The sequence below is a fragment of the Salarias fasciatus genome, chromosome 6 (assembly GCF_902148845.1).
Source record: "Salarias fasciatus chromosome 6, fSalaFa1.1, whole genome shotgun sequence".
Taxonomy (NCBI): Eukaryota; Metazoa; Chordata; class Actinopteri; order Blenniiformes; family Blenniidae; genus Salarias; species Salarias fasciatus.
The window spans coordinates 18,866,512-18,879,414 of record NC_043750.1 but is presented as its reverse complement, the minus strand read 5'-3'; the positions used below and the strand labels follow the sequence as shown (position 1 = coordinate 18,879,414).

The following is a 12,903-nucleotide window of genomic DNA, read 5'->3' as shown; positions in this document are numbered from 1 at the left end:
TTCCTCACATGTCTGCTGTTAGCTATTTGTTTGAATCGGTTTGCGTCGCATGTCCCCGTGATCCACTGTATGTGCATCAATAAAGCGGCGACGGGAGGAATGCTTTCTAATTATTAGCGTTCGTATCTCCTCACACACATTGTGGAGTCACTGGATAAGAGAAAGAGCAACAAATAGAAATCAGTGTGGGTGCAGATGAGTCAGAGACTAGAATATGTGGACCTATTAACTTCTGTTGGTCAAAAGTACATGCAATTAGTCCCATGTTGTGTGATAATGATTTTGTGTAGAGTGGATGTTATTGAGCTTCAGTCCAAGGGGATTGTTGATGTATTTGTTGAAGAGAAATAACAAAGATATTTGCATTTTGACTCTTTATCTGCTGTTATCTAATAACCATCCTCTGTCTTTCTAATCAATTGTGGAAATGCCGTGTGTAAAACTGCAAGATGTGACATGTTAGTGTTGTTTTTGATGGATTTATCTTTAAAAAAAAGAAAAAAGAAAAATGCAGGCAGTTAGGTAACAGCAGGTGCAGTAGCTGGATCGGGCCCAAGAGTTTGTCTGTCAGAGTTCTGTGTGCATGGATCCTACAGAGAAGAGGGCAAGGTGGGAGCCATGCGAGCGCAGCGTGTGTGGAGGAGTCTGGGGGCATGGTTAAAGAAACACTGGGGCATTCCGCAATCACGATTGGAGAGCGGAATGCGATTCTCACCCATCCCTGTTGTAGAACCAAAGAGTACAGGCGGCTGGGGACCAAAGTGGGCGAGTGTGAAAGTATTTTTGGATCGCACGGGAAACCTGCCACACCAACAGCGGCAGCCGCAGCAGCGGCGGCGGCGGCGGCAGCAGCATCGGGGCCTGGTACCGGGCTTCCCTAACCCACTCCCACTCTCAGAGGAAGAGCAGCAGGGAGATGTTCCTTCAAAAGAAGAACCACGCTTCCGCCGCTTTTATTTTTCTTATTCGTGCTATTTTTCTTTCAATTGCCCAGCGTTTGAAAGATGATGTAGTATATATAACTATGCAGAGCCCAACATGACAGAGAGATAGGGAGAGAGGGAGAGAAAATAACGAACTTGGCAGCCGAGGCGAGTATCTCGTATTTATAGAAAGTCGTGTTTCCGGCAGAGGTTTCTGTGGTTTTAGCACTCCCAATCCATTTTTGCGGTGTCTTACGGGCCCTATTGTACTCAGGTTTAGATTGAAGATGTTCCCTCATCTAACGCCTCGGGGGGAGATTTGACTGTGAGACATGTCAGAATGTGATTTGGGGGAGGCAGATGGATTTCTCAGGCTCTTTTCAACCCTGGCTTTCGTAGGATTGTTAAAAAAAAAAAAAAGCACTCTGCATCCACAAAGTTAAGTAGACATTAGGCAAAAGTACAACACAGCACTGGAGGCTAAATGTAAATGTGTGTACTGTATGATACACAAGCACCGGCCAGGCAGTAGCATACCTTATGTGTCAGATGTCAGGGATGTTTTTTTTTTCCATGTTTGTCTTGTAGATCCAGAGTCTTGTATTTATTAGTAATCTCTGCGTGTTGAGTTTGAAATGCTTGTGTGTGTGTTTTTTTTTCTTTCTTAAACGGCAGCGACAGCCTCTGCATCTCAGTGGATTTCCTGGTATGGATCAGGTCCTTCTATTATTTACTCTCAAACAGTGTAGGCTGCATTGTTGGTTTGACAGAATGCCAAGGCATTGAGGTTTTCAAGAGCTGCCGTATATAACGTTCATTTTAAAGCGACTACTATGCGGATAAAATTACTGTGTTCTTTCAAACACAGCGTGTGTGTGACACCAGAAACACCTAGAGACTCTTCTATGTAACTACTCGCGCTCTCAAAGTTAGTCTGGATTTCAAATTGTTCAAATCTGAGATCAACAAACCACAGTCAAGCTGTACTTTCCGCTAAATTTAGAATTTCCGTTTCCAATGCAAATCCATGGATGAAAAAGAAGCTGGCTACTGATTTCCAATAACAACTTAAATCCATCTTCTTAGCTAATTTGGCTTGAGCGCAGAATCGCAAACTATTTCTCACAACAAAAAAAATCATTAAATGACATCAGTAAGAATAATTAGTCGCAGCAAGGTTTCTGCCTGCGTTGATCTTTGGTCTCCAGCTGAGATGTAAATCCTAATTTTTGGAGGCTTTCAAAACTCTAATATTGAAGATTGAGCGCTGTGAGCCATGTTGAACTACTCAGGTCAGTTTTGCAACAGCTTTGAATTTCAGTTTGTGATCTATATCTTATTTTATTGCAGGATTAATTTATCACCATTCTCTTTTTTTCACAACATATTACAAAAAAGCAAGTTCTATGGAGGGTATTGCATAGAAGCTTTTTGTTAATCTAATCAACACTGACAGAGAATATCAGCAGTCCAAAACAGAGAAACACAAAACAAACATTTGTGCCCACCCAGTCTTTCATTTTGTAGGCAGAGATCCCAGAGGGCAGTCACTCTTTACTGCCTCTTCAACTCTTACCAGACACCCACCTGCAAGAAAAACTCCCACTCCCTATCCAGGAGTGAACCTGAAAATATCGTGGCCACAGGGTTACATACACAGTGGGAAAAAGAGCATTCACCTTTCTTTGTGGCGAAGCTATGAAAGCAATATTTGGCAACCCATTCATTGAAGCAGGTGTGATATGACAGTTTGGTTAGTACATTCTTATTTTTTTCTTTTCTTTTTTTTTTTTTTTTTTTGCCATTTGGCAGCTTGGGTTGTTCATTATTCCAGTCTGGACTGAAATATATCTGCAACTATTTGATCATTGTGAAACATAATCCAGAAATTCATGCTCCCCTGAGGATGATTCACACTGATCTGGGTGATTCCTTAACTAATTCCCCTTGTGACATTATTTTTTTCCTTTACAGGCCTAAGGCTGACATCTCTGGGGCGTTTACATATTATTTCAGTCTATTCAGCAAATGTAACCATTATTGTGGTCTTTTGACCAAGTACTTTATGTTTATGGGGTTAGAAAAAAACCCCCAACAACATACAAAGCTAATGGCATCCCTTTGTGTCACACTCACTCTCGTGCCACATTTAAGGAGGTGCCAGATATTCATGTTGAAAAGTTTGATAGACAAATGAATGCATGGGCCTGATTTGAGCCTATTTTAGATCTGGACTGTGGTAATAATGTTCCACTTATGCCTGACTGAAACTGTCCATTCAGTAGAAGTGCCGAGATATTCTTTATTAAGGCAGTGTTTCATCTTCTTCCGCAGCCAGCCACTTTGAACCCCTTTTGAAGTCAATACCTTGTTAAAACATGGAAGCAGCTTTGTATTGCTCGGCGCTCTTCCTCAACCCACCACGCCGTTCCCTAAGAAACAGGAGCGCTTCGTCTCGCAGTGCTCTGATGCGAGGGAATAAAACAAAGGCTTTCATTTAATTTTTGCAGGTATAGACTTACCCCGGCGCTATAATGTCAGTAAGTGCTAACATTACGTAAATCCATTACTTAGTCCCAGTGCTGTGGCATTTTATGGAGGAGAGAGGTTAGCCACACTGCAGTTATCATAACAGCATCCCGTGATCTGAACTCTGTGTGATCAGATTGGTTTTAATAGTCTCTGGATTACTTGGAGGCAGTTCCTCAAAGCTAAACATCTCTGGGCCTAGAATTAGAGTGCATTGCTGGGGTGAAAACGATTTGTTCTGGAGAATGTCACTGCTGCAATGAAAGAGCTTATACGCTATTATCATGCCGTACCTTAAAAAGATGACAGGGTAGCGTCTTAGAGATCCTTTGATACATTTTTCGCTCGTCGGTATTGATGGAGATAACATCAAATTTGAGCAGTCTCGTATGAGCTGGCTGTTTATTATGTCTAGTAGTCTTTTTTTTCTGCATCTGTGCTTCAGTCGACACAGTATCTTTTATTCCATATAGCCCAGTATCTTTCTTACCGTCAGTTAATCTCCGCCCTAACAAAGCGCACTCCGATGCTGCTCAAATGGCCTGAGATCTGAGCTCACAGGAGCCCTTTCATTACAGTTCAAATAATGGAGAAGAAAATCCTGTGGTTATTGGTAAAATGTTGTCTGTAGTGGTGACTGTCTGGTTTTGGTTCACTTACCTTGTCACATTCTTTCTTGTGTGCAGCCATGTGCTCTCATGGCTGTTAAGGGAGAGAGAGGGAGAGAAGTGAATTATGTTTCTCAGATCAAACAAAATCCAGTCTCAAAAAGTAAAGCTACAGGTGAATTTCTATATTCTATCTGTTCCTTTGGAATATATATGATTTTAATAGGAAAACTGATGTAATTAGTGGTTTAATATACTTATAGGTTTCAATATGAATGATTAATTTTGATGATTTCTTTACGTTTCATGAAAAACAAACCCAAATCCTCCCAAATTTCTCTGAATTGAAGTTATGATAATATATTTATGTCTTTGCTTATCTCTTGGTTTGGCTTCCTTCGCGAATGACAGCATTAATGCCTGGAGATGGAGACGTGGTCAATCTTTGACACTGCTGAGTTGTAATGGCCTTCGTCTTGTCTGTTTTGTGGCGTCGTTCATTTTTTCCCATGACAATAGCCCACAGATGGCGGGTCAGGAGAACTGGTCATCCAATCAAGCTCAATAATACCGTGGTCAGTGAAACAGCTCTGGAGAGTTTTCTTAAAAGCTTTGCAGCTGACAGAGAAGAACACGAACCGCTTAACCAACCTCAGCAGATAACATGATGAATGACTGAAAGCAGTTTGGAATTATGCTCCTCTTATTCCTCATCCAGAATTCTGCACCTTGATTTTCATTCAAGTAAATATACTTCCTTTAACCTGAAATAAAATCTTGAGCAGTAATCCTGTTCTCCCTCTGTCAGCTCAACGAAGACTCGTCTGATATCGACTATTTCAGGCAGAAATTTGACACCGAAAATGTTTTTCCTGGTCACATCTGTGCATGCTGGCTCTTGACGCTCCGGCTCCAGACTCACTTCACTGCTCATGAAGCTCCCCTCAGTTATTGTGTGGACTCAGCTTAACATCCTCCTCAAGGCTGCAATCATCCCTGTTGCTTGAGCGCCGTTCACTGCCACAATTTGTCCTTCTGATCAACTTGTTCGTTAGTGTCGGGCTGTTCGTTGTGAGAGGAGGGGGAGGCGCTATGAGTGTCTTCTGGACTGGGTAACCAAACTATTTTTTCCCCTTGAGATCCCCCAAATTACCACGGAGGACTGCAGACCCCCTCTCCAGTGTCTGGTTTTTCCAAAACGATACAGTGAAGCCGAGTGCAGGCAGACACACTTCCTCTCAGGAACACGCAAAAGCTAAAGCCTTCAGAATATTATCAGCCAGCAGGTTCCTCGGTCTGCTGGAGGAAACTAGACCCTATTTCTGGACAGCTTTCAAGTCTGTAGTCTTCCCAGTGGTTCCAAGTGGTTCAGGATATTCACACTGAAAACGCTGATATGGTGGTTTGCATGGACTCTTGAATACTTTCTATAAGAATTGTTAATTAATATTAAATGTGTCCTAGATATATTTGCACTAGTAAACTGAAATTGTACCTAAATTAGAGAACAATTTTAACATTATTGTATTCTAATACTTGATATATTCAGAACAGAGTTTTATTTGAGGAACACAATATTTGATATTAACCACTGAATGAAGTAAATACAGATTTGATGACTGACACCACTTATCTTCAAGTACAAGTACATAATCGAAAATCTCTTCATAGAGAATGCAACATTTTTATAAAGCCAGACTTTTTAAGGTAAGCTTTAATCTCATTGAAGACAAGATAATTGTCACCAATGACAGACATTGGGTTTCAGGTTTTAAAGCACCAACTCCTGCCTTTAAACATCTCCTGAATCCTTCTCAAGGTTTTTCCACACCTGTCTGGTCACCCTATCTGACACCGTTCTCTGTGATGCTTTCATCCTGTTTTAGGTTTTCAGGACTTGTCTCTGGCAGATATCGGCTTTCCTCGGGCGTTTTCAGCTGGATTGAGGTTTGGACTTGTTGGCCGGTTTCTTATCATCCGTTCGTTTGTGTTGCGGGACGTGTACTTTGGGTCAGTGTGTTGCTGAAAGAACAAAGATCTTCGCCTCAAGCGTGGTTTTCTGACATCGGTGAATACATTTCTACCTAAAACGCCTTGGCAGTCTTCAAGTTTTCATTCTTTGGTTTGTTCAATGCCTCCAGTACCAGAGGCACCAACGCAGCCAAAAAGCATGATTGAACCGTCTTCATGTCTGAAGGCTGTTGTTTTCCTTATGGATCACATTTTGTTGCATATAAACAAATTGAAACTTTGCCTTTCTCAAACAACTTTACTTTGGTTTTATACAAATGTCATAGAATCCATCAAACATCATGAAATACAGACCGTTCAACCAGTTTTACAGTGGAACTGACGACTCACTCATTTGTTCTTTTGAGCTCTGAAAATGAAAGTGTAGCTTTTTACTAGTTTGTGTGATCATAAAGGTTTGAACAGTGTGTGAAATCCAAGCAAAAACTTCAATGATACCAGTGATAGTACACAATCGTAACCTTGGCTCTTTCCCTTTGTTGAAATGAAATCTGTCATTGGTTATAAAACTCAAAATAAATAATATTTTTGTACATTGGTGTCATTTTCAATGTCAGATGTGTTGTTCACAGGGCTGTCGAAAGATTCTTTTTTTAGAATCACGAGTAGTCACATATTTTCCATAGTTAATTGCAATTATTCATGTTTTGAAATACATATTTTACATTTCAAGGCAGTTTTAAGCCCGTAATATAAAGCATTACTTACTGGGGTGTCTTAATTGGAAATCCAGTGAAGACAAAGAAAGAATTTTCTTTAAAAAAAAAAAAGAAGTGTTATGTAGACCAACTTAATACACTGTTTACATCAAATGGTTTTTTAATAAAGTGAGTTGCAGACCCACTGGTCTACTTCAATGATAAGAAAAATGCATCTCAAATATAATGCTGTAACAGTGTGGTCATTAAACCTTGGAGGAAGGAAATAACTCCCAAGTATTAAGAGAAATAAGTAAGGTATTGCCTTCTTTTCAATATATCCCACCACTCTCTAATGCTATTTCAAAAGTAAACAGTAACACTATGAGCAAAACAATCATACTAATCTTAATGTGACACAATAGCAAGCATATATAACACTGTTGAGAAATTTGCACTTTGCTAATGACAAACAGAATAGTCCAGATAGTAAAGGCCAGTTTGTATTACTTTGTTATTGTTATTATTATTACATTATGCCATCATGTGATTTGGGATATTTAGTGAGTAAAAAGTGAAAGTTTGATTAGATAATTTGAAGTAAAAGCATCAAATAAGGAAGAGTAAATAACATTTTACTATTTCATCAGGATGGGTTATTGTTTTGACCACTTTTCCCATAGGGAAACCGGTGCTCCTTGTTGGCTGCGACTGTACATTTTCGCAGAGCCTTCTGCGGTGTGATTGGGCTGATTTCATGTAAAAGAATGCCCTCCACAGAAACCACCTGCTGTGCAGCGGGAAAGCAAAGGGTCCGGTGTGCTGCGGGTTCATGTGTGATTACACGGCTGAATGCTCCACCGTCGCTATCCACGGTCCTGAACCTCCAGACAGAGCCAGAGGTCTGCTGCAGACCGCCACGTCCTCTGAAAGAGTATCGACTTTTTGTAATAGGAAGTGTGACCACGGAGTGCACCCGGCAACAGATGCGAAACAGAAAAAAAAAAAAAAAAAGAAAAAAACGCTTTGGGGGTTGAAATGTCATGTGAACAGTTGGGTTCAACCACTGAACACCTCAGGGGTGTTATCGACTCCCTTCAATGCTTTTAAAGGCCAAGGGTGCGCTCAGACCGGGCTCTGCAGTCACTCGCCCTGATCGTGTGCGCGACCACAATTTTCGGCGGCGGCTCGAGAGGAAGTGAAATCTGCTAAAGTGAAATCTGAGCCGCAGACGGCTCGGATGAGGAGTTCAGTGCGGCTGAAAACATCCAGGCCATGCAGCCCCGGCGCAGAGAAAAGGAAATGTCAGGGGAGGAATTAGCTCAACTGGGCTGCAGACTGTGGCCCCGTGCTTCTCTTTAGAATAAAATACTTTCTGGTCGTATTTACAAGATGTTTCGACAGATCCAAGTGTGTTTCTGGCTGGTTTTAGTTGTTCCCCCCCAGCACATCTAAATCTAATGCTGGTGTCTTCATGTTGGTGTCTTCATTATTTAAAAAAAAAAAAAAAAAAACCCTCGAGGACCGGAGATGAACACGTGTGACTGAGTCACTCTTTTGTGTGTAGCCTTCTGTTTTTGTGCATTTCCCATGTGCCACGTGTACAACTTATTGTCAACATTGTCAGCGGCGTGGTCATCACAGCGAATACCTGCCAAAACACGAGCCTCGACCTCGAGTCTTAAAGGACACAGACAATACTGTTCTTGTACTTTAATCAGCACTTTCCGAGTCTGTGCCTCATGTCTGCTCACATATTTGATGCCATTTTCCTCTCTCTTCAAATACTCTTTCGTGGAAAGTCATTTAAGCTTTTTACCTTGAGTTTCTCTGCAAAATCTATCGACCTCCGCAAAGTCTTTTCCTGTAAAGCTTACATCCAAATTGGTTCGAAAGTCTTCGATTGACTATGTTTGAGTTGTGTGAGATTACACATGAGGCCCAGCGTGCTGTTTAGGTGTCTCTCTGCTTTGGCATACCCAAAGAAAAACATTATATAAACACTGAGGTTCATGTGGAGCTCCACAGTGCAACAGGTGTTTTAGAGCAAAAAGAGATTTAAAACATGAGGACAGGATCAGACACATCTGCCACAGGGTACCATATTAGTTGTATTATGTCTCCCTTTTGCCTTAACATTTGTTGTATTTTCCCTATTCACACTGTTGTCTGCTGGAGATGATTCTGCTGTCAAGAGTAACGACCTCGTGCTTTCAGGCTCGCTTCCCCTGTGTGTGTGTGTTTTTTTCCCCCCAATTAAACTGACAGGTCGTTAATATTCAAATAAATCTCTCCATTCCCACCTATAGCCCTGCCTGCCACTTGTTGCAACGTCAGACTCCATCTCCACAGTCCGGCGGAGGGAGGGAGGAGGGAGGGGGGACTTCAGGGGGTGGGGACTCCGTCACATCCTCTGTCCATATATGGGCATGAAGTTTACACGCAGCGGGGAATCCTCTCACTGGAGCTGATGAATGGGGAGGAGGGCCGAGGGAGCTGCCAAAGTGTATAAAAGGAGCGAGAAGGGAAGTCGCTGATGTGAAATCCACAGCAAGCAAATACCTACCGAGGAGCAGAGACGAAAAGGAATATCTTTAATTGCTTTTTACTTCCTTTTGACACAGACCTCTTTGGATCATTTGTTGAAAACCAACATAGGGGGGCTGAAAGTAAACAGTTATTTGCATAATTTACTTTCCCTTTTACCTTTTTCCCTGGGAGAGACGGACTTCTAAGTGCATCATTATGTTGAACAATATGGATTTGAATGCGAAAGATTCTTTTTACCCTCAATTTGAGAATTGTAACAGTTCTTCCATGGGGATGGAAAACACGGCACGGAAGGATAACCAGGAGGTGTACGTCGATGCAGAGCGGGGGGTACCTGCCCAGTTTGGCCACGGTGAGTTCGCATGTTTGCACAGTCGGTAAATCTGCATGCATGATCTTTCGGGGAGGGGGGTAGAAAATGAAAATAAGTATATGACATGAAAGATCTAGCACTTTCAGCACAGCCAAGAAAATCAGCGGTCGCTACCGAGGCATTCCTGTGCCAAAATACGCGCAAATGTTTATGTAACGCAGGCTTTTCATCATTGATTATCTCTCGGATATAAAACACCCGCGATTACAAAGTTTTCTCTCGTTTTAATCCAACAGAAGGAACCCCAGCAACCCTCAAAACCGAAGCTTCCAACTCGGAATTTGCTTTTAACCCCTGTGAGTGCCCGAAAGACACCTACACCCCCTCTTCGCTCGCCTACTCCGGCAGTTTCTATGTTGAGGCATCTCAGGGAGCGCCGTGCAGCACCGAAACACTCCTCAACATGATCACCGAGATCGTGGGCATATCCACGCTGCCACTTTCAGAAGTGCAACAGAGCGGCAACAGCCGGGGAACTTACCCGTCGCCCGCGCCCCTGGACAGCAGCAATGGCAATTTTGGAGACCCGGGCGTCAAGAGGCAGTCCTACACCTGCTCCGGACCGACCCCCCCGGTGTACTCCCCGGATCAGACCTGCCCGAGGTTTTCCGACGACCAGGCCGGGAGCCAGCCCGCAGACCCGTCCAGCAACCAGCTCAGCTTCGGCTCGACCCGCGCGGCCAGCCAGAAGAAAACCGAACCAAAGTCAGAAGCTGCTTCTTTCCCCGTCGTGGTGAAAAACGAGTTCGAGAGCAGCTGCTACGAGTGGGGAACATTTAATAAATCTGACTGTTTGGAGACGAGCTTCCAGACCGAGACTTTCCCGATGTCCAGTGATTTCCCCCCCGACCAGCAAATGGATGTAAAAGAACTTTTAGACACGTTCCCCCCGATCTGCCCCCCCAACCCGGAGATGGAGTTTAAGGTGGAGGGGGGCATCAAGCAGGAACCGTGTTTCTCTGACACCTGTTCTCAGAGCTACTCCAGTCCGCTGTCCTATAATAATTACCTCCCGCCACCGCCGCCGATGGGCCTGTCCTCCACCCTGAAGCCCTTCCCGGAGCCCCCCCAGCCATCGAACCAGTGTGATTCCCTATACACGACCACGGCTCTACCGAGCACCATAGACTCCATCCTCTACTCCTCGCTGCTGCCAGATTCTTTCGCCCAAAGTTACACTCCTCGTGCGACGAAGGCCCCGAGGGCGAGGAAGAGCGGCGCGGCTTCCCACGGCCCGGCCAAGGAGAAGCCCTTCACCTGCCCCATGGAGAGCTGCGACCGGCGCTTCTCGCGCTCGGACGAGCTCAACCGGCACATCCGCATCCACACGGGCCACAAACCGTTCCAGTGCCGCATCTGCTTGCGCAGCTTCAGCCGTAGCGACCACCTGACCACCCACACCAGGACTCACACCGGCGAGAAGCCGTTCTCGTGCGACGTGTGCGGCAAGCGGTTCGCCCGCAGCGACGAGCGGAAACGGCACGGACGCGTACATCTGAAACAGAAGGAGAAAATGGAAATAAAGCCACAGGTGACCACCGGCGCGTGGCCGTTCACTCTTCCCGAGGGGATCTGAAGACCAGGCCGCGCGCCCCTCACTTAGAATAGCAGGATCTTTCCGTCTTGGAAGATGAGCCACCTGACGCCAGAGTTGGTTAGACTGGCAAGCCGATGCCTGAAGGAAGAGAGGCTTTGCGACTATTCGAGCTTTTGAGGCGCAGAGCCGAGAGAGGAGGACTGCTTCGGCCTTACTGCCCGCTGCTGCTGATGCTGCTGACTTTATGCAAAGATGCATAAGTTGTAAAAGTCAGTGAACAGAACAACGATGACTTGTTGCTGTTCCCCTCCGTAGAGCCAGACCTCTCTCTGCTCGGCATTGCATGACTGCTGTTCAGCACCTCTCCATCTGGACAGCTCCGACCTCCATTCGTCTCCGGGAATGGATGGATTGCACTTACATATTATTAATATTTCCATTTAAGAATCTTATTTTCTGCTTTTAGCATTCTTAGAGCAATGGTTTGGACTATGTTTCTTAAAATGCATGTTTATGTCAGTGTTTTTTTCTTTTTCTTTTTTTTTTTTTCCTTTAAACGGAATATCAACCACTGTCAAGGTTCCCCTTCACTTCACTGTGAAGGCGATTGACATGAATGTAGGCTAACATATTTATGGCTTTGACCATGAAGCTGTCCATCTTTTATCAGATTTAGTGTTTGTTTATCTTCTTATTTTGCCGTCAGTGTTTTTGTCATTGGTCTCTGTGTTGTGTTTCAAAATTGTTTGGATTATTACAGTTGTGAAATATATATCATAAATGGAAAAATAAATATATTTGTATTAATGTACTTCTTTGTATTTTTATAGCCAACTGTATATTTTACAATTATCATATTTGAGCGTCCTTTCTAAGGTGAAATGTATTCTAAATCACGAATAATGTCTTGGTTTTTGAGGGCTATTGTTTAAGTAACACAGTATTTTAAATGTTACTGTTTGATATCAGAAACAGTTTTGGCACTTCATCCCACCATTGGTTTGATGAGAGTTATTTCATTGACCTGTTGAGCTACAATCAAAAGGGAATGTACTCTTGTTGTGGTACGGATTTTCAACAAAAAGGATTTTTCAGTATGTACAGATGTATGTTTAATCAAGCTAGAAATGACTAGCAAATCATAGAAACATTGCTTTTAAGTAATCAGGTAGCACACATTGCTGCGAGTTTCTGTAGACTTTACCTTGGTGATGAAAGGACTTTATTTCCTGGTGTCTTTTGCTGGAGATACCTTATGCTGAAATGTTCACTTTAGCAAAAAAAAAAAAAGGAAAAAAAAAAAAAAGGAAAAAATGTTGAGAGTTTGGTGAAACTGTCACCAACAGGGTTCTGCAAAAAAGTATTTTAACTCGCCTTAAGTTATATTAACTGTTCAAGTAAAGATTTTGTATATACACAGTTTCTACAATACTTTAAATTAATATTGATGTTGTTATTTTTATGAAAAGTTTATGAACAAAATAAACATTTTCTGAAAGCAGCAGGTTTCTTGTGTGTGGTTTGCCATGATCAAAATGACTGTTTCCACTTCTCACGTTGCCCAACCTGAGTCAGAGTTCAGAACACATTTTTTTTTTGCAATAAAAGGAATAATTCTTTAAAAAAAATAATAATAAACCACCTGTGGGACTCCAACCCGGTTGACACATTAAGCATCATGAGTGTGTTGTGTGACTCACAAGGCAAGAAAAAG

General features: G+C 42.9%; 1 protein-coding gene across 1 annotated transcript; it reads left to right on the top strand.

The window, feature by feature from the left end:
- Nucleotides 1-9,442: 9,442 nt before the first annotated feature.
- LOC115390034 (early growth response protein 4-like) lies at nucleotides 9,443-11,228 on the top strand. Its single transcript, XM_030093691.1, has 2 exons — nucleotides 9,443-9,631; nucleotides 9,889-11,228. Exons 1-2 carry the CDS (start codon nucleotides 9,475-9,477, stop codon nucleotides 11,226-11,228), a joined length of 1,497 nt encoding a protein of 498 aa, XP_029949551.1. The 5' UTR covers nucleotides 9,443-9,474.
- Nucleotides 11,229-12,903: the final 1,675 nt, after the last annotated feature.

Coding starts and splice junctions, on each gene's coding strand:
- LOC115390034 (XM_030093691.1), top strand. CDS start 9,475: ATGTTGAACAATATGGATTTGAATGCGAAAGATTCTTTTTACCCTCAA. Junction 9,632..9,888: donor ACCTGCCCAGTTTGGCCACG/GTGAGTTCGCAT, acceptor TTAATCCAACAG/AAGGAACCCCAGCAACCCTC.